The sequence below is a fragment of the Pipistrellus kuhlii genome, unplaced genomic scaffold, assembly GCF_014108245.1.
Source record: "Pipistrellus kuhlii isolate mPipKuh1 unplaced genomic scaffold, mPipKuh1.p scaffold_m20_p_6, whole genome shotgun sequence".
Classification (NCBI taxonomy): Eukaryota; Metazoa; Chordata; class Mammalia; order Chiroptera; family Vespertilionidae; genus Pipistrellus; species Pipistrellus kuhlii.
In genome coordinates, this window is record NW_023425562.1 from 52,014,318 (window position 1) to 52,041,730 (window position 27,413).

The 27,413-nt window shown below is 38.7% G+C and overlaps 1 protein-coding gene across 4 annotated transcripts in view; it reads left to right on the forward strand.

Moving 5' to 3' along the window:
* Positions 1 to 27,413, forward strand: part of LOC118707353 (ubiquinol-cytochrome-c reductase complex assembly factor 1) — a 106,952-nt gene that overhangs the window by 44,613 nt on the left and 34,926 nt on the right. For all 4 annotated transcript variants that reach the window (XM_036417494.2, XM_036417493.2, XM_036417495.2 and 1 more), the window contains one exon: positions 11,996 to 12,104. In XM_036417494.2, coding sequence (XP_036273387.1) covers positions 11,996 to 12,104 — 109 coding nt within the window. The remainder of the gene's footprint in view (positions 1 to 11,995; positions 12,105 to 27,413) is intronic.

Below are 27,413 nucleotides of genomic sequence, written 5' to 3' on the forward strand. Positions count from 1 at the left end.
ATACCCCTGATTTTATTATATTCACCAGTTTATTCTGTTCATCAGATTTTTTATTCACTTGATTTTTAGATTCACTTGTTGATAGATATGTATTTGTTGTAACTTTGTTGTTCATAATTTTTATCTTTTTCTTTTTCTTCTTCTTCCTCTTCTTAAAGAATACACTACGGTATTTCATATAATGCTAGTTTGATGGTGATGAACTCCTTTAGCTTGTCTGTGAAGCTCTTTAACATAAATTTATAAAATTATAGCATTTATTCTGTAATTGCAACTACTGTATGCAGCAGATTTGTTTTTTGCCCTCACAGGTATTTAGAAGAGAGACAATAAACAAATCATTAATAAAATACAACTGTGATAGGTGCTATGAGACGAAGTGATAGGGCTCTGTGGGAGTAGACGGGTACATAATTTAGTTGGGGGTGTGGGTCAGTCAGGGAGGGCTTCACTGAAGAGATGACTGGACCTCATCACTGAATGATGACTAGAAGTTAGCAAGTCAAAGAGTAGATGAAAAAGCATTCCAGACAGAGAAACCTAGTGGTTTTCAGTCTTTTTACCAATAGAGTTGTGTGTGTGTGTTTTAAGTGAAGTTTTGTTTTGTTTTTTACTTTAAAAAAAATCTTTATTGTTCAGATTATTACAGTTGTTTCGTCTTTTACACCCCCCCTTCCCCATACCTTCCCTCCACCTGGTCCCCATTCTTCCCTCTGCCCTTACCTCCCCTTCCTCCCCCTGTTGTCCTCATCCATAGGTATATGATTTTTGACCAGTTTCTTCCCGTATCCTCCACACGGACACCCCTTTCCCCCTGAGAATTATCAATCCCCTCCCATTCTATGCCCCTGATTCTACTATATTCACCAGTTTATTCTGTTCCTCAGATTTTTAATTCACTTGACTTTTAGATTCACTTGTTGATAGATACGTATTTGTTGTTCATAATTTTTATCTTTACTTTTTTCTTCTTTTTCCTCTTTTTAAAGAACACCTTTTAGCATTTCATATAATAGTGGTTTGGTGGTGATGTATTCCTTTAGCTTTTTCTGATCCCTGAAGCTTTTTATCTGCCCTTCAATTCTGAATGATAACTTTGCTGGGTAGAGTAAGCTTGGTTGTAGGTTCTTGCTATTTATCACTTTGAATATTTCTTGCCACTCCTATCTGGCCTTCATAGTTTCTGTTGAGAAATCAGCTGATAATCGTATGGGTGTTCCCTTGTAGGTAACTAACTCTTTTTCTCTTGCTGCTTGTAAGATTCTCTTTGTCTTTTGCTCTTGGCATTTTAATTATGATGTGTCTTGGTGTGGTCCTTTTTTGATTTCTTTTGTTTGGGGTTCTGTGTCTCTGTATAATATTTTTTATTTCAGTCAGTATATGTTTAATTTCTTTTTCATATTCTTGAGGGTCTTGTTAAATTTATCGGCCTTTTCTAGGAAATTCTTGAAAAACTTTATAACGGGGGGTGTTGGAAGAGACTGAACATAAACTGTGCATCTATGGATGAGGACAGTGGGGGGTGGGGAAAGGGCAGAGGGTGGTGGGGTGGGAACCTGGTGGAGGGGAGCAATGGAAGGGGGGAAAATGAGGAACATTTGTAATAATATGAACAATAAAGATTTATTAAAAATAAATAAATAAAAAGATTGAAAAGAAAGTAAAAAAACCCCAAACAAAAAATCTTATAACCATTGATTTTGAACTCTATATTCAGTCTTTTGTTCTCCTCCATTTCTTTTGTTTTAGATCTCCTTCCTTTTCTCGGCATTTTCGCTGCTTATGCAAAAACAGCTGTGTGGAGCCTGGGCGGGTTTGTAGAATGTGCAGGGTGAGGCCTCGGTGGGGTGGGGCCTCAGGACGTCATTAGGCTGGGGGGTGGCAAACAGCGATCTCTGCCTTTGAGTGTTTCAAAGTCCCCGTGCTTCAGTGCAGTAAAAAATGATTGCTGTGCGCACCTCTGCAAAAAGTCACCCTCACTTTCTGACCCTATGGCCAGCAGACCAGCTTCTCCCCATAGGCATCTGGGTCCCCCGTGTGACCCCAGAAACTGGATTTCAAAGTGATCGGGAGCTTGTTCCCTTCTGGTTGAAAAAAAGCTGTGCGCCAAGTTGCCCTCCACCAGCCCAATTTCGAATGCCTCTGTACCCAGGCTTTTCAGCTTTTCAGCGCTTGTGTTCCTTTCTCTTTCAGCCAGCTTTTCTGTGGTTCTGGGTGATAGATGTTTTGTCTTTTAGTTGTAGTTTTGAAATTGTGTGAGGTGGCAAATTAGTTGCTCACCTACGCTGCCATATTGGTTTTCCCTTAAGTGAAGTTTTATGCTCAGCCACAATGTTTGAATAAATCAAAGAATTCGGGTTAAAGAAGTGGGAATGATCTGCTCACTTCAGGTCTTTACAGCATGCCCAGTGATAAGGGACCCGTACATAGCTCGATGGAAACTCAAAACACAGTTTGAAAACCAGAAACCTAGCCCTGCCAGTGTTCCTCAGAGGTTTGAACGTTGTGCCCTGCTCACCCAAGTGTTGCAGCTTCGATTTTGGTCAAGGGCATGTTCCTGGGTTGCAGGTTCAATCTGACCCCCGTTGGGTGCATGTGGGAGGCAACCAATCTATGTCTCTCTCACATCAATGTTTTTCTCTCTTTTTTCCTCCCTCCCACTCTCTCTAAAAATCAGTGGAAAAATATCCTTGGGTGAGGATTAGCAAAAAGCAACAACCCCAAAACAAAACAAAAAAACCCTACACACCACAGATCTAGTCCAATTACTCCATTTTACAAATGAGAAGACAATTTGGGAAATTTTAAGGGATTTGTCTCAGTCCTCATTACCAGTAATGAAAGATCCAAACTCAAATCCAAATCTATGTGAACTACTTCTTCTGCCCGCTGCTTCCTGCTGGAGTGACCCTTTCAGTGGCCATAGGGACGGTTTGTTTCTTCCTCTGAAGAAGAACAGCATAGCATTGACCATTCACTACATAAAATTGTGTTTCTTGGCACTTACTGTCTGTGTCCTGGGCGAGGCAACAAGTAAACCTGAAAATAGCATAGGGTGATAAGTGCATTTAGCAGACATACAGATCTTATGGGAACACAGGGGGAAAGGGGCTTCCATGGGATGGTCAAGGAAAGCAGTTACATTGGCCTCTGGGGACTAGAACCAGAGAACATGTGTCTTAAGGAGTTGTTATTAAGAGGAGAAGAAGTAATTTTAAACTATTTTTTAAGATGTTTCAAGTGAAAAAAAATGGATGAGAGGATGATTACTACAGGATTGGGGGGCATTTTGTTATTTTTTTATTTTAAGATGGGGAAACACTGAAATGTTTTTATAAGCCTAGAGGAAGAAACCTTTGGGAAAAAAGAGAAGTGAAGTGTGGGGGTGGGAAGGGGTTGGAAAACAGTTTCAATCCAGCCAGAGAACAGCCTGGCAGACACTCCTGGCCTTTGCAAGAGGGCTCTTTAAAACCATCACTGCAGTTTTGATGTAGCTGTAGGGCTTTCAAGCTCATGCTGGATTCCAGGAGCTCCAGACCTGCTATATATGGTGAGCCCTGGCCATGTGCACACCTTTTCCTCCCTCCTGCCTGCAGCCAGAGTCGCTCGGTTCAAACACTCACACATAGCTTTTAGCACAAACCAAAGGCCTGTGCAGCATCATTTTACTAACATTGCATAACCTACGAACACTGGTACCTGCTACCCATAAGCTTGTTCTTTATAGTGGGTTTGACAGGCAGGCCTTAGGCCAGGTGTAGCTCTTGGAGGAGGCCTACTGTCAGGTGAGATGACTCCAGGAAGTGCCTCACCCCACTTGTCTGTTTGCCCACAGACGGTCCCTGTGGCCTCTATGCTCCCCACATAAAGATTAGGCTTCGTGGAGAGGGAGTTTAGGAAACCAGGTGGAGATGGCCATGTACACAGCCCCGGGAAAGAGTCTCTGTGCCAGCTCACAAATAAATAAACTCATTCATTAGCACATGGCTGAGACTTTAGTGTGGCCATGTAGGCTCCGCTTTCTTGGCCTTAGGTGGTGGCAGAGTACAGGAAACGAACTACACGAAAGTCCCCTTTGGGATTCCTTCGTAACAGCCAGAGTGACAAACCTGCCTGAGTGCCCACTGGTCTTTATTTAATTCCAATCAAATCCGCTCTGAGCAGCTTATAAACTACCATGAGAGAAAAACAAGGCCAAAACACAACTGGCATTGTCAGAGGCCCAAACAGAGCAAGTGAGACAGGATGCTCTGAGCTGCCAGTACATGGCAGGAGGTCAGCCTCAGGAATAACAAGAATTCTTTTCTCCCAGATTTAGGCAGAGAGGAGGAAAGTATGGCTAGGAAAGTCTCATTTCTTTGAACTCTGCAGGCAGTGTTGTCTTCCTCCTTGTTTGATCCAGCAGGAAAGGGGGTCTTGGACCTGTGCTGTCACAGAACGGGGGAAACAGCCGATGCTGACACTGTGCTGGGAGATACTGTGGCTTTGGGGGAGAGAGGGGGCAGGGAAACTAAGACTTTATTCCAACTCCTCTCTTCACCACTGTGCAACCTTGTTAGAGCATCAGTTTTGTCTTCTCTGAATCGAGACACTTATACTAGACAGATGGTTAGGTAGATTGAAAGATACAGTGAATGCAAAAGCATCTTACAGTGACAAGTCTCATATTAGAGGACTTGATAAGTTATTTGCCACAAGGCAGAATTTACATCTTAGCCCTTTATATTTTGATTTTCCTGATCAGTGAGTCTTTCTTTCCTTTTCTCATCTCTATGCTTGCCTTTTAGAGATATTAGGGAGAGATTAGAGTAGGGCTTGAACACTCCTTTTTTTCTTTACTTTGCTAGCAGGATTATTTGCTTTCCTTATATGTAAAAGAGATCAGTATTATTTATGAGCCACTGGAGTCACTGAGAGGGAGGAATAGTAATGTGAAGCTTAAAACCTCAATAATAAATTTTAGGGTTAAGAACATTATCAATCTTGGAAGGGCAACTAGAATTGTTCTTAGACAGAGAATAATAGTTCATGCACAGATTAAATCTATACTCAGAGTAGGTGCTTAATAAATACTTGATAAGTGAATGACAAAGTTAATTAATGCAATAATTCCTTTAAATTATCAGATTGTCCTTCTATTTTGATTTGTTCTTTAAATACGTTTTTGTTTATTTCAGAGAGAGGGAGGGAGGGATAGAAACATCCATCATGAGAGAGTATCATTGATAAGCTGCCTCCTGCATGCCACCATGCCATACCAGCTGGACTCATACTGTTTTTAAACTTTCAGTCTTTTATTATTTTAATATACTTCTTCCAGATATTCAGTTTTCATTTTAAAATATTTTTTGTTGTCCTATCTAGCTGGCATGGCTCAGTGGTTGAGCATCATCCTATGAACTAGGAGATCATGGTTCGATTCTTGGTCAGGGCATATGTCTGGGTTGTGGGTTCGATCCCCAGTGTGGGGCATGCAGGAGGCAGCTGATCAATGATTCTCTCTCTCATCATTGATGTTTCTATCTCTCTTTCCTTCTCTCTCTCTTACTCTCTGAAATCAATAAAATATATTTTAAAAATATTTTTCTTGTCCTAGTCTAGATTGTCTCTTTTTAAAAATATTTTTATAAATAGACTATATTTTTAGAGCAGTTTTAGGTTCACAGCAAAACTGAACAGATGATTGCCCCTTTTAAAAGTTTAGCATTATCGCCAAAACTGGTTTGGCTCAATGGATAGAGCATCAGCTTGGGGACTGAAAGCTCCTGGGTTCAATTCCGGTCAAGGGCATGTACCTTGGTTGCGGGCATATCCCCAGTAGGGGGTGTGCAAGAGGCAGCTGATCGATGACTCTCTCTCATCGATGTTTCTAACTCTATCACTCTCCCTTCGTCTCTGTACAAAATCAATAAAATATATTAAAAAAATTTAGCATTCTCAAGGGCAATTTTTATTATATTTTAACATGAAAGTTCTCCCTTCCTCCTTTTCCTCCCAGAACAGCTCTGAAATTTTGAAATTGAATCAGTAGCAAAATGTAATTTGACGTCTCAACATTTAATTAAGCATTTATTATGAGAAATGTATCCATGATGTGAATTGGAGTAGAGCTGTTCTGTTCTTTTCTTTAAATCTAGTTCTTTTCTTTAAATCCTGTTATAAAATAGTTTACTTAATGAATCAAACATTATTGTTGTTTAGTCAGAGCCTGCGACAAGTTTTGTTTTGCAGTGGATACCAGGAGCGATCATCAAATCCTTTTTGTTTTTATTTACCATTTTGAATTTGTTTCATTTTCTTTTTCACTTTCTAAACATACTTTAACATTTTCTGGGTTATTCCTGATAACTTCTACTGGTTTTTGGCAGGCTGTCTTCTTTGAATTGCACTGGGTAGGTTTACCTTCAGTGTATTAATAGTACAACCTGAGTTGTACTATTTTTTGGGTCTGTTTTAAATAAATTTTTCTTTTTTTCCTTTTAGGCTGCCAGGAGTTACTTTTTGTTGTTGTAATTATGCTTGTCTCAAGTTAGCCAGTCTTTTTTCCCCTTCCGATATGCTATTTCTAATGTGATGCTAGTTCTTAAACTTAAATCACTGCCCTTGTGAGGATTAAATGAAAAACAGAGTAAATGGAATCTGAAGGGTTTCTTCTAGTTATTAAATGAAGCAGAAAAACGGTAAAGCTCTGGGATCAGATGATCAGGATTTAGATCTCCTTTGATACTTTTAAATATATATATATATATATATATATATATATATATATATATATATTATTTTATTTATTTATTTAATATATTTTATTGATTTTTTACCGAGAGGAAGAGAGGGATAAAGAGTTAGAAACACTGATGAGAGAGAAATATTGATCAGCTGCCTCTTGCACACCCCCTATTGGGGATGTGCCCACAACCAAGGTACATGCCCTTGACCGGAATCGAACCTGGGAGCTTTCAGTGCACAGGCCGATGCTCTATCCACTGAGCCAAACCGGTTTCGGCTCTCCTTTGATACTTACTAAGCTTGTAACTCCGGGCAAGTTACTTTTCTAAGACTCAGTTTCCTCATCTGTAAGATGGAGACAAGAAGAATACCAGTATTGTAGAGTTGTTATAAGGATTAAATTAAATAATGCTTCTCTGTCACAGCAAAATGCCTGGTGCATAATTGCGTTAGCTGTTAATTATAGCACTTGTTTATTTTTACTATTAAGGATTTTTTTCTTTCTATTTTTTAGTCATTTTTAGAATAGGGAAAATTGCCAGATAAGTTGAATTCAGCCTAGATCAGATGTTACCCTAACAATTGCTAAGTCAATTAGTGGAAATCTATTATCTCTGGGATCTAAAAAACAGTTTCACTGGGGTAACTGGTATTTGTGGTTGAAACAGAGATAGAGTTGAGATTTCTTCACCTACATCTGTTTGTAGAAGATAAGTATTTTCTCAACATAAGAACAGTGTGTAGAAAGTCTATCACTATGAGAAATGGGGGGAAAGGAGGCTACCATTTATATGAAAAGAATACATATTCATATAAGTTGGTGGGTTATATGTGGAAGGATTCCTTAAGAAACTACTGACTATGGTTCCTTAGGGAGAGGAACAGGAGGATGGCTGGGTGATGTGGGCAGGAAGGAGACTTAGTTTCTGTTACCATGTGCAAGAATTACCTATTCACAGCAGTTAATAAAGAAAGAAAGGAGCCCTAGTTGGTTTGGTTCACTGGATAGGTGTCGGCCTGGGGACTGAAGGGTCCCAGGTTTGATTCCAGTCAAGGGCATGTATGTTGGCTGCAGGCACATCCCCAGTAGTGGGTGTGCAGAGGCAGCTGATGGATGCTTCTCTCTCTCATTAATGTTTCTAACTCTCTATCCCTCTCCCTTCCTCTCTGTAAAAGATCAATAAAGTATAAAGAAAGGAGGGAAGGAAGGAAGGAAGGAAGGAAGGAAGGAAGGAAGGAAGGAAGGAAGGAAGGAAGGGAAAAGAATAGACTGAATGTGAAAGAAAGAAAGAAAGAAAGAAAGAAAGAAAGAAAGAAAGAAAGAAAGAAAGAAAGAAGAAAGAAAGAATAGACTGAATGTGAAGCTATAAGGTCAGGTGACCTAAGAATTGACCTTTGGCTGCTTGGTCTGGACATTCCAGGCATCTGACTGTCTTAATTTGTGGGCCCAGCCTTGTGCTGTGCTTTTTCCTTGAAGAGGAAAACATAGAAGTTCTTCACAACAGGAGTACATTCTGTCCTTAACTACCTAGAGAATTTGATTCACAAACTCAGGGAAAAAATTAGTTTAGCTTTTAATTAGCTGAATATGGTGCTGGTAAATGGACAGCCCTGTGGATTATTAGAATCTTATTTTCCTCGTTGAACTGATGGGAATATTCATTAGACTTCCTATTGATGAGAAGACTGATTCTTTGTTTTGATTTTACATGTGATGAAATTTGCCATAGAGCTTTATATTTGAAAGTGTTTTACATCAATTAAGTTTCAAATTATATTTGAAAGTATTTTATATCTATGGAACTAATCAGGTACAATGTTTATGGAATAATTTGAATTTGCCCTCCTTTCATTTAGCAGGCTTGAATCCATACTGTGTTTTCTAAACTGTTAGTATCAGCAAAAATAGGTATAGGTTATAACAAATTTTGCTGGTTGTATAGCTCTTAAAAGGCAGATGCACATGTGAGCTTATATTTCTGGATCAGACTGTTCTGAATACCATAGTTCTATTCAAGTAAGCATAAATTTGTCATTTTTCCAGTTCTGTTGATATTAATGTCAGTGCCAGGGTGCTAATGTTATACTCCTTCTTCCTGGCTCTCCATTGTCTACTGAGTAAAGTCCAGACTTTTTTAGTATGGCTTTCAAAGCCTTTTATGACCTTGCTGGCACATTTTTCTGTTTCCTATACCTGCCCTACCACAAAAGCATTGTTCCTTTACATGTGTTGAGCTCTTCCATTGCTCTGCTCATAATGTTCCATCTGCTGGAAATTCTCTTTATTTATTTTTTGTGTCTTCCTATCCAACTTTAGCTCATCTTTCCAAGTCCCAGGTATAATGTTCTATATTTCATGAAGCTTTCTCTGATCCCACTCAGCCAAAAGTATACTTAGAACATTCTCTTTTAGGACTATTTGTGTAAATGGTGGATTTTTGTCTCCCTGGGGAGACTAACTGCTCTCTGGAGGCTGGGCTTTTTTTAGCCATCACTGGCCATATATATTCCCTCACACAGTAGGAACTCAGTTTATGTTCATTGAGTGAATTGTCCGTGAGCAATCTTGAAAGTGTCTTCGATTTGCTTGACCTTTCCTTCCCAGATAACCATTTGAGCCTACCTATTATCTGTAACAAACAACTCTGAAACAAAAAAAAACACAACATTTCACCCCATGTTAATATAGTTAGTAAGTTTATGGTCTGAGAAAATCCGTGCCTTTTAAACCTCGGAGGGCAGGTGTATTAACAAACTACAGAATTTTCAAATAAATGAAGAATTCCATTACCTCACTATTGCTGTTGATGAATTGGCCTCTGACGACACTCAAGCATCAAAACACACAGCTCTTTTTAGGTGAGAGGCTGACATGAGTGATTTGATTAGCTTTAAGAAAAAAATCTTATGAAAAGGACTGAACTTTCCCCAGTTTGTTTCTGCCTCAGAATATGCCCTATATCATATAAAGTGGCCAAATCTTTTTCCGTGACTTGTTTTTATTGTCATAGTGTTATTTCTTAAGCACAAACTGCGTTCAGAGGTGCAACTTTAGAACTATAGCATCAGCAATTCCCAAGGTTGGAAGGGACATTAAAGATCAGGTAGTCACATGGCTGAGTTCTCACAAAATATGTCTTCACTCTTCAAAAATCAGTAGTTCTCTATTTTTTGAGGTTATTCATTCCATCATTTGAATATTTAGAAACTCCCCTGTTAGAAAGTTTTGCTTTTAAAATTCAATGCTGAGTAATTATTTCTCTTTCTGTGAACCTCTCCTTGTTTCTGATTCTAACTCTTAAGCAGTCTAATTACTGTTCTGCAATATTTAAAACAACCCTCCTGTTTTTTTCAGGTTAAATATCTTTTGATCTTTATCTTTTCCTTTTGTCTCTTAAAAATATAATGTTCAGCCCTAGCTGGTTTGCTCAGTGGATCGAGCATCTGCCTGTGGACTGAAGGCTCCCGGGTTTGATTCCGGTCAGGGGCACATGCCTGGGTTGCAGGTTCGATCCCCAGTAGGGGGCATGCAGGAGGCAGCTGATTAATGATTCTCTCTCATCATTGATGTTTCTAACTCTTTCTTCTTCTTCCTCTCTGAAATTAATAAAATTATTATATTAAATATATATATGTAATGTTTAAAACTATGGACAGTATTCCTATTAGAATCTAATCTGTGCTGAATAGGAAATCTTACTTTATGCATTGAAGATCCTATATTTCGCTGAAGCCGCTTTGGCTCAGTGGTAGAGTGTCGGTCTACGGACTGAAAGGTCCCAGGTTCGATTCCGGGCAAGGACATGTACCTTGGTTGTGGGCACATCCCTGGTAGGGGGTGTGCAAGAGGCAGCTGGTCAATGTTTCTCTCTCATCGATGTTTCTAGCTCTCTATCCCTCTCCCTTCCTCTCTGTAAAAAACCAATAAAATATATTATAAAAAAAAAAGAAGATCCTATATTTCCATTACTGTATCTAAAATTGCATTAATTTGGGGAGCAATTTCCTCTTCCTCTTGATTCCCTTAAAACATATACTGTTAATTAAGCCTGTAAGACTTTTTCACACATAGGTAGGCATGAGTTGCCTATTCTGTACCTTTACAATTGTTTGCTGTTGTTGTTTTTGTTAATCCTCACCTGAGGATATTTTTTCCATTGATTTTTAGAGAGAGTGGAAGGGGGGGGAGAGTGAGAGAGAGGAAGGAAGGAAGGAAGGAGAGAAGAGAAGAGAAGAGAAGAGAAGAGAAGAGAAGAGAAGAGAAGAGAAGAGAGGAGAGGAGAGAGACATTGATTGATAGCTTCCCGTAGGCATCCCAACTGGGGCCAGGGATTGAATCTGCAGCCCACACATGTGCCCTTGACCAGGAATCACATCTGCAATCCTTTGCTGTGTGGGCCAGTGCTCTAACCACTGAAAGCATTTGCCAGGGCTACAGGTGTTCTGTTAGGCCGAGATTCAGGACTTAGCTTTATTCTTGTTCAAATTCATTCTGTTAGATTCAGCTAGTTGAAACAGCTTGTTGAAGTATTTTTGGTTCATGGTTGGGTCATCCAGCATATTTGTCTTCCTGCCCAGCTTCTTGTCATCTGTAAATTTGATAAGTATGTTTTCTTTTCTCCATCTTAGTTACTAAAAGAAATGTTGAAGCAGACAGGATGGGATCATTCCATTGTGCCAGGCTATTGCTGGTAGATTTTAATGGGCAGGATCAATTGTTTATGGACGTAGTTTTGTCAGTTTAAACTGAATATTCCATATTTATAGCAGGAATTGTCTTTTGGGAAAGTTGTCCTATTGTAACTGCTTAGTAACTAATGGAAGATAATAGAAATAGGTATAAGTATGGTCATGAGAATGAGATGAGGAACTAGCTTGGAAGTTGATAACCCTGTTTATATTCTTTGTTTGTTTTGTTAATCCTCACCTGAGGATATTTTCCCATTGATTTTTAGAGAGAGTGGAAGGGTGGAAGAGGAGGAGGAGGAGGAGGAAGGGAGGTGGAGAAGGAGGAAGGGGACTATATTAAACTTCAGTAAAAGTTTCTTATTATTATATTTAAATTTTTATTTTATTGTTTAAAGTATTACAAATAGTAGTACATATAATCTCCTTTTTTTCCCCATTGACTTTCCCCCAGCCTCCATCATTTCTAGTTTTTTTATTCTGTGCTCTGCTGAAATCACTCAGATGAACTGTCCTTCAGAGGAAATGTGTGATGTGAAAAATGGAAACAGCCAGTGACCCTTTATCTCTTCTTCCCACACAGGATGTGTCTAGTCCGAATGAAGCAGGAAGGCCGGACTGGGAAATACATGTGTCGTATCATAGTTCATTTTATGTGGGAAGATGTTGAACAGCGTGGCAGAGTCATGGGGGTAAGTGAGTACTTTAGATTCTGGTCCTGAAAAACTCCAATGAGGGATTGAGTTGAAGTTTTATCTATTTTATTTTTCAATTACAGGTTCACATTCAATATTATTTTGTATTAATTTCCAGTGTACAACATAGTGGTAGACGATCATACACTTTTCAAAGTGGTCTCCCTGATATTTCAAGTACCCACCTGGCACTATACAAAGTTATTACAATATTATTGACTATATTTTCTATGCTATACTTTACATCCCCATGATTATTTTGTTACTACCAATTTGTACTTCTTTTTTTTTTTTTAATATATTTTATTGATTTTTTCCCCCCCCTTTCCTCCCATACATACCCTCCCTCCCCAGAGTTTTATGTCCATTGGTTGTACTTATATGCATGTATACAAGTCCTTTGGTTGATCTATTATCTCCCCCAAATCTCCCTCCCCTCCCCGCTGTTATTTGACAGTCTGCTTGTTGCTTTACTGTCTCTATATCTATCTTTTGGTTCATCAGTTTATAATGTTCTTTATTACAATTTGTACTTCTTAATTCCATCACCATTTTCATCCATTCCCTCAACCCCCTTCCCCTCTGGCAACCATCAGTCTGTTCTCTGTATCTATAAGTCTGTTTCTATTTTGTTTATTTTGTTATTTAGATTCCACACATAAATGGAATCATATGCTATTTGCCTTTTTCTGTCTGACTTATTTCACTTAACGCAATCCCTCTAGGTCTATCCATTTAATCACAAATGGTAAAATTTCATTCTTTCTTTATATCTTTGCCTAATATCCCTTTGCATATGTTTATCACACCTTTTTTTTTTAAAATCTATTTGTCTATTTTGGGGCACTTTAGTTGCTTCCTTATTTTGGCTATTGTAAATAATGCAGTGAACATAGGGTTGCATATATTCTTTTGAATTAGTGTTTTGGGTTTCTTCAGAAGTGGATTCACTGAGTCATAAATCAGTTCCATTTTTAATTTTTTGAGGAACCTCCATACTGTTTTCCATAGTGACTGCACCAATCTGCATTCCCACCAACAGTGCATGAGGTTTCACTTTTCTCCATATCCTCACCAATAGTTGTTGCTTGTTGATTTATTGATGATAGCCATTTTGACAGGTGTGAGGTACTATCTCATTATGATTTTAATGTATATGGGTTAATATAATATGGTTTCTTTCATTACAGAGCAGAGCTCTCCCTATAGATTGAGAAGTAAAATAAGTTTATAGATGTATTATAAAAGTCATACATGTTCATAAAATAACATGTTTAGTGACATTGAACATCTTTTCATATATCTGTTAGCCATCTGTTATGTCCTCTTTGGAGAAGTGTCTATTTGGGTCCTCTGCCTATTTTTTTAATTGGATTATTTGTGGATTTTTTTGGTGGTGTTATTATATATGAGTTTCTAAATTTTGGATATTAACCCCTTATTGGATGTATCATTGCTGAATATCTTCTCCTATTCAGGGGTTATCTTTTATTTTGGTGGTTTCCTTTGCTGTGCAAAAAAATTTTTCATTTGATATAATCCCATTTGTTTATTTTTCTTTCATTTCTCCTGTCCAAGGAGATATGTTAGCAAAAATATTGGTAAGAGAAATATCAGAGATTTTACTGCCTAAGTTTTCTTCTAAGAGTTTTATGGTTTTGAGTCTTATAGTTAATTCTTTAACCCATTTTGTGTTTATAGAATGGCTTTGCTTGTAGACTTTTGTGAAATGCTGAATAATGCCAAGTAGTAATTCAGCTAGAGTCACTTTGCCTCCATGGAGACAGACATGCCATACATACTTTACATGTTCGCACACATCATCATGTCTTGTCAGTGAGGACATCCTCTGTGAGGAATTGTTAAACCCAAATCATGGTGATAGGAGAGATGGATTTGGTGAAGGGAGTAAATCAAGTATTAATCCAGTTTAAGCATGTTACACTTTTGACACTGGTTCAATGTTTGAACCAGCCCTCCTCCGATTAAGTTTGGATGAAAAGACCCTGGCAATGGACCTGCACTGTGCTCAGGAATGGAAAAATAGGCAGTTTATCACCAACAAGCTAGAACACTTTGGCAAGGTACTACTGAAAATGTACATTAGTACATTTAATAATTAAACTGAAAAAGGAGAATATATGACATATACACTGAGTGGCCAGATTATTATGATCTCTGAATGCATAATCTGGCCACTCAGTATATATGTGTGCATGCGTGTGTGCATGTGTGTGTGTGTGTGTGTGTGTGTGTGTGTGTGTGTGTGTGTATGTATTCATGCATGAATTCACGCATGGGTGGGGTCTGGCCAGCCTGGCCAGGGGGAGGGGACATGGTTGGCCAGCCTGCCTGCTGGTTGAACTCCTGGTCGAGTGGACAATTTGCATATTAGCCTTTTATTATTGCATATTGGCCAGATTATTATGCATTCAGAGATCATAATAATCTGGCCACTTAGTGTATGTATGTACAATAGAATGATGACAACAGAAAAATGAAACAAATAATTAGAATATAGTTGGTTAAATAAATAATACTCTTTTTGTGTATTTTGTGAATTTTATGTGTCACTCTAGACCATGTTATAATAGATGTAGTTCCTTGTTTTTTTTCTCATTTTGTTACCTCCCAGGTTGGGGCTGTCTAAAGCAAAATCATCAGAGAGGGTGACAAAATGGATTAATTTGGTTTTGTTCACTATAGAGCAAAGTTCTCCCTGTTGATAACGTTTATAGATGTATTATTAAAGTCATATATAGAATAAAAATCAAACAGTAAAAAACATTTAATGTAAAAAACAAGTGTCTTTTCTCCAGTCCAACTTTCCAGAAGTCATCATTGTTTAAAATTGATGTGTTGCCCTGGCTAGTATGGCTCTGTTGGTTGAATATTATCTCGTGCACCAAGGGGTCCTGGTTTGATTCCCAGTCAGGGCACATGCCCAGATTGCAGGTTTGGTCCATGGTCAGGGTGCCTATGGGAGGCAACCGATTGATGTTTCTCTCACATCAATGTCTGTCTGTCTGTCTGTCTGTCTCTCTCTCTCTCTCTCTCTCCCCCCCCACCTGCCCTCTCTCTCTCACTGTTCTCCTTTTTCTCTTTCTCTAAAATCACATATTTAAAAAAAAAATTGATGTGAATCTTTCTAGTTTTTTATTCTTTTAACATAACACAAATGGCTTATACTATATACACTGTTTGCATCTTGACCTTTTTATGTAATATATATTAGATATGGTATACCTTTATAATTGTTTTCAAAATTCAAAATGTTTTAACTAAGACTAAAATCTCTTTAATCATCAATCTCAATCCTGGTCAGTTACCTCCTTTCAAAAAGTAATCACTGTTTCTACTTTGGTATTTATCTTTTAAGGCTTTTTCCTACCCTAGCTGGTTTGGCTCAGTAGATAGTGTCGGACTATACTGATAGGTCCCAGGTTTGATTCCGGTCAAGGGTACATGCCTGGGTTGCGGGTTTGATCCCCAGTTGGGGGCATGAGGAGGCAGCCGATCAGTGATTCTCTCTCATTGTTGATGTTTCTCTCTCTCTCTCTCTCTCTCTCTCTCTCTCTCTCTCTCTCTCTCTCTCTCCCCTTTTCCCTTCCTCTTGGAAATCAATAAAAATATGGTTTTTTAAAAAAAGACTTTTTCCTATCTTATATATAAAAAATTCATAGTATTGGTTTTGTGTGTATATATTTTATTATGTATGACATCATCCTCTGTATACTTATATATGCAACTTTCTTTTTCACTCAATAATATGTTTTGGAGATTTTTCCATGCTGCCTGGGTGTTAGGTGGGCCATATTTACCCATATTTTACTCTTATGTATTATAATTATTTTCACATACTCCTATGTTATTGCCTAATGGTTTCCTGTGCTTACTATATATGTAAAATTGTAGTCTTTGAGACTTACTTATAGAAATGATGGTTGCCTATTGAGAGTCTGGATTGAGAGTATTTTCAAATTCTCATATCTAGAAGAGCTGCATGTACAGGAAGCACAATGGATTATTTCTCTTCTTGGCTAAGATCAAGTGTAGAAAGCACGGTGGACATGGGTTTACTTACCTTTAGAATATTTTATTGATGTTTATTTGCCTTTGTCTGGGATGACAGACCATTGGCATGTCTGTTCATTCTAAGATGAGAATATATATCAAGAGTTTTAGCTGTTATCATCATCATCATCATCATCATCATCATCATCATCATCATTAGTTTTGGAGCCAGTATTAAATTGTAATTGTGCTGTTTGGTTCCTTTTTCATTTTTCTCCCTGTCATGCCTTCCTGCTGTCTTAGCTGCCCAGTGTAGGATCAGCAGCACCTTTTAGGTATTCATACAGATGAGTGTTCCACATATTCTTACGTACTTACTCCCCATCTCTGTGGCAGCACACAGTTGGACACAGGGGAGTGTTAGTCTCAAAGCATCCCACTAATAATGACCAGTAATACCCTAAAGCGTAGGCTGACCGCCATGCCAGTTATACAGTAACTCTTCTATCAGCCTGTTTTTCTTTTCTTTTTCTTTTTTAAAATATATTTTATTGATTTTTTTTTTTTTTTTTTTAACAGAAAGGAAGGATAGAGAGCTAGAAACATCATTGAGAGAGAAACATCGGCCAGCTGCCTCCTGCATCCCCCCCACTGGGGATGTGCCTGCAACCAATGTGCATGCCCTTAACCGGAATTGAACCCTGGGTCTTTTTTTTTTTTAAATATATTTTATTGATTTTGTACAGAGAGGAAGGGAGAGAGATAGAAAGCTAGAAACATCAATGAGAGAGAGTCATCGATCAGCTGCCTCTTGCACACCCCCCACTGGGGATATGCCGCAACCAAGGTACATGCCCTTGACCAGAATCGAACCCGGGTCCCTTCAGTCCCCAAGCCGACGCTCTATCCATTGAGCCAAACTGGTCTCGGCTGAACCCTGGATCTTTTAGTCCGCAGACCAATGCTCTATCCCCTGAGCCAAACCGGTTTTGGCTAGCCTGTTTTTCTGTTGATTAACTCTGCTGGAAGTTGGACCACTAGAGCACTGTGGGCCACACTTTGTCCCTATCCTTAGCTTAATGAGCCATAGATTATTGATTCTGGACCTCAGGAATCTTTTAGTTGCCCCCTCTCCAGGATTTTTCTTTCGGACCTCCATATATATCTACATCTCGGTATTCAACATTTTGAATCGTCTCCTTTATTACTGTATACTGTCCCTTCTGTTTAACTGTATGTTTTATAATGGCAAGAGACTTGTCTTACCCTCAATTTTTTTACTTAGACAGTTAAGATTGGATGAATAAACTTCAGCCTCTGCAATTTTGTTTTAAAATCCACTTATTTACCAGAGAAATCATATTTGCCTTAATTTCTGGTCCAGGTGTACATCCATATAGTCCTGTAGGAAGTATTCTTTCCTTCTTTTTTTCCCTTTCATTTTATTCAGCCATTTTTACCTCTCCTTTCCGTGGGTGATTGAAGAATTCCCTTGAATCCATGTGTTTGCGCCGATTGGGGTGTCTCAGCTGCTCGATGGTCTCCCTATTCAGCCATTTTTACTATCTGAATTGTTCTAGATATAATGCTGCCTATAGAGATTGTGTTAGATCAGTGTTTCTCAGATTTAACATTCTTACAGTTCACCTGGGGACCTTGTTAGAATGCAAATTCTGATTCAGTAGGTTTGAGGTAGGGCCAGAGTGTACATTTCTAAAAAACTTGGTGCTGCCAGTGCCACTTGTAGGGCAGGGTAGAGAGGGGCAAGCACACTTTGAATAATATGGTTTTAGATGATACATTATGCTCCCCAAGTACAGACCCTTAAATTCGCCTTCATGAAGGGAAATGCCATGCACCAGTTTGGTTACAAAGACTATAAGTAAAAGGTGGTGATTTAAAAATAAGAGAGTTTGGAAGAATTGTGGAATTACTGTTATTATTTTTCTACTATAATTGACTTGATCCTCCTTTTCAATTTCATGGTATAAGCAGACGCCCTTTATACAGGCAAGGAAATAATATTAATCATTTCTAAGCTGTGAATGATTGTGTGTGTGTGTGTGTGTGTGTGTGTATGTAGAGATTTCAGTCTTCTGTGTGTACAACCTAAAGAAATGGGAAAGTTAGGGATATGTAGCTGGAGAAAAGTAGCAGGCAATAAGGAATGAGTCTAGTCTGGTTCTGATCCTGACTGGCAAGTCTTTCCTCCTCTGTGCTTCAGTTTTTCATTTAAAAAAGAGAAAGAAAAATCATGGTGGTGGGCTACATTATTTTCAAATTTCTTGTCAGCTTTGAAACCTATGATTTGAAGATAGTAATTTGCAGATCTGTGCTATTTGGCATCCCAGGTATGCATTTTCAAGAAAACTCATTTAAGTAGAATTTATCTTATTTATTTATTTATTTATTTATTTATTTATTTATTTATTTTTTATTAAGTAGAATTTATAACAGTGATCAATGCAGTAGTGATTTTTTTGTGTGCCATGGAATTCTTAGAGGCCATTACTTTACTTTAGTGGATTGATGTGGGGAAGATCGAGAACCAACAGAGTCACTGGCAAATTAATGATGAATCAGAAATTTTAATGAAAAACTCCTTTGAAATTATAATTCCAGCCTTTCTTTGGTGGGAAAATTATAATTGATAAACTTTTTATTTTTACCAGCTTTTTAGGAGCCCAACTATTGTGAAAAATGAGGCAGACTCATATATCTTCATTGAAGCTGGTATAAAAAGTGAGTGTTAAATTTGAGGTTACAAAAATCACATCAGTAATTTAGGGTGTTCTTTAAAAAAAACACATTATTTAGGATTTAAACATATAAATTAGCTGTGGAAATAAAGTTCATTATATCACCTCATCTGGTCTTGTTTTATTTCATTAACTGGTTCTTAAAAACCTTTGTGAGCTGAGTTGCAGCTGAAGAGGTTGGAGACCATTTTTCCTTGGGTCCTTGCCTCACTCCTGAGTGTTGGTAAGAGCAGAGAACTAAGACTTGACACAGCTGTAAAAACAGACAGCGCCTTTGGCCCCAGCTCTTTCTCCTGGTGCAGGCAGATTTCAAATGTAAATTTCACTTTCTGCCTCTCCTACTAATGAAGTAAGTTTCTTTTGCTGGGTTTGCAGCCAGGTGTGTCCAGTCTTGTGGCTAACAGGGCGCTTTACTTAATTTTTCCATTTGTGACATTTCAACCAAACTTAAAAAACAAACATAAAAATTAGCTCAAGGCAGTGGCTCAAAGTGTTAATGGTAACCTTAGGCTGACTAAATGACTTCCTCTCAGTTCTGTCCTGCCAGACATCTCCACCTTGTGGCTTACAATGAGCAGGTTTAAAAGCTTTCCAAGTCCTGGAGACTAACTAGGGGGGAAAGGGTGGAGTGGTCTATAGTTAAGAAAGTGCAAATTTATCCTTATCAGTGGTCCCCGGCATGCCAATTGCCTCAGCAGGACTCCAGGTGATATTTTGCTAGCACCATTCCAGAATAATGATGAACCTCCTGTCATTTCACAGTCTCCTGCTCTCTCTGTGGCAGAGCTGCTTGAATGGATGGTGCAGAGGTCCTAGGAAGAGGTGGAGGAACTTTGGGTTGAACTGGACTCCTTTGTAAAATTTGATTTTGCTTTTCAGTACCAGCATTTTGCTTTGCAAGGTTCTCTGTGATCGTACTCCAGGCTACTTTTCCAAACTCGTTTCCCTTAGCTCTCCTGGAACCTTAAATATGTAAAACCTTCTAGCACATGTGCCTGGCACATAGTAAGTTTCAGTGAACATCCAAACCCATCCTTGTTTCACATACTCTTCGCTCCAGCCAAGCTAAATGCCTTGCTTTTCCTGTCTTGTTTCTTTCTTCATGTGGTACATAAACCTACATTACCCTAACACTCCTCCACGTCCTTCCACCCCAAACTGGAAGCCAATCCCAGACTCCTGTAGCTGAAAGTACCATAATGATTTATATGTACCCTTCTTCTGGTTCTTCCTGCTTCTGTTTGTACCACTGTCATCACATATGTTGACTGCCTTCCAGGTGAGTTGGGGACAGGGGAGACAGGCTCACACACATCCCTCTTTGTATTTTCTAAAGTGCCTATCGTTGTCCTTTGGCTGAATGCATGCCCAGTAAGTATTTCATGAAAGAAGACAGTTTTGGAAGCCTATAATAAGAATTGGAAAAGGGGGAGAGGGAGGTATCCTTTTTGTTGTTATTACTGTTGTTTATCCTCACCCAAGGATATTTTTTTCCGTTAGAAAAATTGGAAAGGAGGGAGGGGGAGTGAGAGACACACATGGGGATTGAATCTGCAGCCCAGGAATTGAACCTGAGACCCTTCCATGCACAGGCCGATGCTCTATCCACTGAACATCGGAGGACATTTATTTGCTCTGTTGGTCTTAAACATTGGAGGAAAAATAAATGAGATATTGTTTCCTCTACCCTCATTTTCTCTGTTTCTTTTTCAAAGCTTTCCTATGGAATTACCTGATTTAAAAAAACACACACAATTTATACATAAAGTATTTAATCTCCTAAACTAACAAAGGCTTTAAATCTATAAAGCATGGTAAAAATAAGAATTACAAGTACTTTAGTTGTTTTGGAAATTTCCTTCCAGGCTTCTGTAATTCTACTTACATCTCCCTCCTCCCACAGAAGTCTTCAATCAGACTTCTCTGTTTTACCATGAGGTAAAACTTGTGCTAGACTTTGAATCTCTAGGTCAGAATTAAAACTCCCTACCAAAGGTATTGTTTTAAAAGAACCACTTTATGATTTAACTCCTATGCAACATGGTTTTTGTGGTCACTAGTATGAATGGTAGAGTGTAAATACATAGCAATCCCTTGGGCTTGAGATCTTTAAATAAGAATGTGTTTGTTCTCATATAGTAATCCTTTTAAAAGTGTTAAAGATGAAGGATAAGCTGTGGAATGAGTACTTGTTTATTAGAGGAGAGAAGTCTAAATTCTTAGAAGGCAGAGCAATTCCATTTGGAAGTTGCCTACTGGATTTAAACAGTGTCCAACTGAAGATGTTCCTCTATAGATTCATTCCTTTCCCTGTACAAGTTTCATACCCTCAGGCTTTAAGATGTAGCAACAGTATGCAGAGTATGTGCTTTAGATGAGCAGTCACCAACCGGTGGTCCGTGAGGTCCAAAAGGTTGGCAATCGCTGCTTTACATGGTATTCCAACTGATTGGATGCTTGGGTGCTTATAACCGGAGTGCCATTCTAATGGCTTCTGAGCGCCATACTGCATTCACTATTTCAGGAAATGTCCCTGAAAGAGAATTTATAAACCTTTTTGTATTTGAAATTAAATAAAGCATGAATCTCCTATCTATGCACATGATAATTTGTCTCTTTCATGGTCATATTTACCTTCAATTACAGATTGTGAGTTTTGTGAAGTCATTCATACTTGCCTGTCTTTGTATTCCTACCATAACAAAAATGAGCTTTGTACATAGTAGGATTCAGTAAATGCGTCTTGACTAAAGGAGTCGAGTGTATTTGATCCCCCTTTTTATCCTCAGCTTACCTCATGGAATTTCTGTAGGAGAAAGACAGACGTAATTCCATTTTTCAAGGCCCTGGTTGCCTCAGTGCACTGCCTTTCTATAATATTTCTGCTTAAGTACTCTTCATGCATTTACTGCAATGATGAGGTGTTTACCTCTTGCCAACACATCTCTTGCCTCCAGTCTATCTGGGGGTCCTGTTTCACTTGATTATCTTTTGTACTGTAGTTACAATATGTCTTAGAGCTAGTTGCATCGGACACAGCTAAAGCCAGTTTCCATACCCCCCTTCCAGGGGTCACTAATGCCTCTCCTAAATAAGTCTCACTCAGCAGAAAGGGAAAAATAGCTCCATGAACCTGTTTTCCTGAGTGTCCTGTCTCACTTCTGATGTCTTCACCATCAATCTAGTCCCCCAAGCTAGAATTCTTAAAGTCATCCTCATCTACTGCCTCGTCCTCTGCATCTAGTTGACCTGTCAGATTTTCCCCAAGATATCTCTGGGTCTTATTCTCTCCTCTGTTCCATTACTTCATGTCAATCATCATCTCTCTTGCTGCACATGGTCTCTTGACTAGTTCTTGGACTTTCCCAACTTTATTGAATCCTCCCACCATATAATTGCCACAGGTTTTCTTTCTAAATCCCATATCTGAGTATGTCCCTCTTCTGTCTAGAAATCTCTGAGGGCTCTTACCACGTACAGGATAAAATCCAAACTGCCTAGCAGTGGCATTCAGAAGAACCCTTCATAGTTATGTAGGAGAATGTGCTTGTTCTTAGAAGATACATGCTGAAGTATTCATAGGTGGAATGTTTTGTTGTCTGCAAGTATCTTCAAATTATTTAGTAAAAGAAAAAAGTGTATGTGTATGTATATATAAAGTTGATCATTGAACAATGCACATGTTAGGGGCACTGACCACTCCTCTTCCCCCTCACCCCCCAAAAATGTGCAATCAGAAATCCACATATAACTTTTTAAAAAAATCTATTGATTAAGGTATTACATATGTGTCCTTATTCCCCCATTACCCCCGTCCCCCATTTATGCCCCCACCCCCCTATTCCACATATAACTTTTGACTTCCCCAAAATTTACTGCTGACTGGAAGACTTACTGATAACATAAACAGTTGATTAGCACATATTTTGTATGCTATATGTATTGTATACTGTATTTTTATAATGGAGTAACTAGAGAAAAGAAAATGTTATTAAGAAAGTCATAAGAAAGGGAAAATACAGTTACAGTATTTATTGAAAAATATGCATATGAATGGACTCCCAAAGTTCAAATCCACATGTTTAAGGGTCAGCTGTAGATAGATATAAAGCAAATGTCACAAAATATTAATTGTGAATCTAAAGATTATACAAGTTCTTGCCGAAACCGGTTTGGCTCAGTGGATAGAGCGGCCTGCGGACTGAAAAGTCCCAAGTTCAGTTCCTGTCAAGGGCATGTATCTTGGTTGCGGGCACATCCCCAGTAGGAGACAACTGATCAATATTTCTCATCGATGTTTCCAACTCTCTATCCCACTCTCTTCCTCTCTGTAAAAAATCAATAAAATATATTTTAAATAAAAAGATCATACAAGTTCTTGTTATATTACTCTTACATATTTGTTTTTGTTTTTTTAATTGTTTGAAATTCTTAAAAGTGAAAATTGGGGTTGGGGTGGAATCTTTACATTTTGGCCCCAGCCTGCCTTTCTATTCTAATTTCCAACAAACTTCACCCACAAATTTTCATGTGGGAGTACCTGCACACATACTCAAATACATGTTCCACTCATGCCAGATTTTCACTGGTGTCACAGTATGCCATGCTCTTTTATGATTCTGGGCTTTGTTTATGCTGTTCTCTCTGTCTAAAGTGGACTTAACCCCTATCTCCTCTGCTCATGACACTATAAGACACAGCTGGATAGTACCTCCTCCAAGAAGCTTTCCCCAACACTCTCAGTGATGTCAGTACATTATATGTGGCCTCTCCCTTCTCTGTATTTTTGCAGTATTTTTCACAGACTTTGAGATAAGACATACTGTAATTATGGGTTTGTGTAGGTCATGACCATTATATGGGATAAGATCATATCATCTTAGGATCCTTGGTGTCTTAAAAAGAGTGCCTTACGTAGCCACCCACCTGTTGGGTGAACATAGGTACTTGTTTTTGTTCTTAGTGTGTGGCCAGTCATGTCTCCCAAATACTGACTTAATGACTGATCTTATATCAAGATTCAATTTCGCTGACACCTCTCTACCACCACCCCAACCCCTGCCAAAAAAACGATTTATTTTTCTCTCCCTGTCCTGCCTCCTGGGTTCCCTGGCTCTCTGGTCATTTGTACTTTTAATCTACTTTATAGAATAGATGAACCTTAAAATGATGGACTGGGTGTCTCAGAGATGCTTTCATTAAATGGTTCTCATTCTGAAGGGACTCAGTTGTATGCCTATTCCCGGTCCAGGATCCACTTTGCTGGACCATGATCACTTTCCCTAGTCACCCTCATGGCAGCTTCTTCCAAAGACCAAGAGGACAGCTTTTCTTTTCTTTTTTTTAAAGCAAGCTGCTATTTTTCCCCTCAGAGAGTTAACTATAATAGGTCGGTCGGTCGGTCTCTCTCTGTCTCTGTCTCTCTCTCTCTCTCTCTCTCTGTCTGTCTCTCTCTGTGTGTCTGTCTCTTTCTTTCCCTCCCTCCCTCCCTCCAAAGAGGAAGGGAGAAGGAGAGAGAGAAACATTGATGAGAGAGAATCATTGATCAGCTGTCTTCTGCATGCCCCCTACTAGGGATCGAGCCTGCAACCCGGGCATGTGCCTTTGACTGGAATCAAACCCGGGATCCTTTAGTCTGTAGGCCAACGCTCTGTCTATTGAGCCAAGCCGGCTAGGGCAGACAGCTTTTCTTGAGTCTAGAAGCATTCCATTTCTTCAGTGCAGCCCCAAACCTGAGGCCCCTTTTATTCAGAATTTCTAATCCAATACGGCAGAGGTTTCCTACTCAACAGAACTAATAGAGATTAAAAGGGGTGAAAGACAGTTGAGAATGCTAACAATGTTCTGAATTTGTTTCTTTTTCCAACATTTAGAGTCTGCATGTCTCCACATCCTCTGAATTTGCTTTAGTTGATTTTACAATTATTTTTCAGAGATTCCTTGCTTATGTTTTTTTAAGAGTAGAGGAACACCGAGACTGAACACCGTGCTTGGAGAGGCTGGGCTGGGAGACTAACAAAGGCGGTATTATGCTGTGCACGGCAAAGCCAATAAATGAATTCAGGAGACACCTAGATGTGTTTCTAGAGGAGGGCATGCGGGGGAAGGGGTCTGGTGAAAAGGCAGAAAGGTGGGATTAAGATAAATTAAAATGGGGCCAGCATGTTGGATAAGGGGACAGCCTCTTCCTATTCCCACATTCCTTTTCCTTAAGATTTTTCATTCTGCTTAGTTCAGAAGTTAAAACTAGTCTTTACCATGTACTCCTAGTCATACTCCCATCCGCCATTCTCTACCTAGGCAGATAACTTAGTTGAAGACTATTTCAGCCTGATACAGCAGTGTTTATTATTTGCTCCATCTATTAGATGTGCCTTAGGATCTTAGACTATTAAAACTGGAAAGAAACCCTAAAATAACCTTAAATTTATACCTTAAATGGAGGTATAATTCATAAGGAGATAACCTAGTCCAGAGATTTTGAAAAGTGTGGTTGCAGATCAGCAGCTCTAGCATCACTTAGGAACTTGTTAAAAATGCAAGTTTATGGTCCCACCTTGGATCTACTCATCAGAAACTCTGGAAGTGTGACCCAACATTCTGTTTTAACACATCCTTCTGTTTGAGAGCCACTGCTCTTGTTTGTGCTTCATTTAAATATATATATATGTATATATATATATATATATATATATATATATATATATATATATATGTTTTTATTGATTTCAGAGAGGAAGAGAGAGAAACATCAATGATGAGAGAGAATCATTGATTGGCTGACTCCTGCACACCCCACACTGGGGATTGAGCCCAAAACCTGGGCATGTGCCCCAATTAGGAATCAAATTGTAATCTCCGGTTCTCATGTCAGGCTTTACCACTGAGCCATGCCGGCCAGGCCTGAGCTTCATTTTTAACTGACGTGAGAAATTGGCTTTGGGAGAGCTGAGTGCCCTTTACCAGCACCATTTGAATTTTACAACAGTCTTACCTATGAGATAGATAGTATTTCCACCCTCATTTTACAGATGAAGAAAGTAAGACTGAGAAGTTGGTATATTAATTTTCTGCAGTTGCTGTAACAATTTACTAGAAACTCATTGGCTTAAAACAACAGAAATTTATTCTCTGAGTTTTGGAGGCTAAAAATCAGTTTCACTGAGCTGAAATCAAGGAGTTAGTGAGCTTGTGCTCCTGGAGGCTGTAGAGAAGTATCTGTTCCTTGCCTCTTCCAGTTTCTGGTGGCTGCTAGCATTCCTTGGTTTGTGGCCACATCACTCTAAGCTCTACCTCTGTGGGTCATGTTACCTTCTCCTTTTCTGTCTGGGTCTAAGTGTCCTCTGCTTCCCTTTTATAAGACTGCATACATGGGATTACATTTAGGCCCATCTGGATAATCCAGGACACTCCCCATCTGAAGATCCTTAATCTAATCACAGCTGCGAAATCCTTTTCTGCCATGTAAAGTAATATTCACATATTCCAGGAATTAGGATGTAGATATCTTTTGGGAGACAACTATTTAGCCTACCAGTCAAGTGACTTAATCAGACTTATACAGTACATATGGCATTCTGGATTGGAGCCCAAACCTGCCAGACTCTAGTGCCTGTGTTTTTAATCACTGCTTTGTGTTGCTTGAAAATATCATTACTAAAAAATATGGCTCTAGCATTAGCATTAAGATTTTTAACTATAGTTTCTTTCTTCTGCTGACTTGCATAACACTACTTGTCACATAACACTGAACCAATGACTTCTTTAGTATCTCTGTATTTTGGTCCTGATTCAGTTAAATTGTTAGCTCCTAGAAGGCAGAGATTGTATCTTTTTTTCCATTAAAAAAAATGGAGGTATAATTCATAAACCATAAAATTCACCATTTTAAATGTGCTTTTTTTGTGAATTTGCAATGTTATACAATCATCACCACTATCTAATTTCAAACATTTTCATCACCTCAAAAAGCAACTTTGTGCTCATTAGCAGTCACTCCCATCTTCCCTCCTTTCCTCTCCTTCCCCCTGCCCCCCTCTCCCCCCATCCCTGGCAACTACTACTCTTTCTGTCTCTATGAATATACTGTTCTGGGCATTTCATATAATATGTGGCCTTTAATGTCTGTTTCCTGTCACTTAGCATAATGTGTTCAAGATTTATCCGTATTGTATGTTTCAGTACTTTTTTTTTAAATTTCTTTATTGATTAAGGTATCACATATTTGTCCTCAACCCCCCATTCCAATCCCCCCCCCCCACTCATGCCCACACCCCTATTGTCCTTGAATACTTCATTACTTTTTTAGATAGTCTTGTGTGGGTTATACCACATTTTATGACTCATTCATCAATTAATATACATTTGGGTTCTTTTCATTTTTGGCTTTTATGAATAATGTTGCTATGAACATTCACATACAAGTTTTTATCTGAACATATGCTTCCATTTTGGAGGGTATATACCTAGGAGTGGAATTGCTAGATCATACAGCGATTTTACGTTTAGCTTTTTGAGCAACTCAGATATTGTA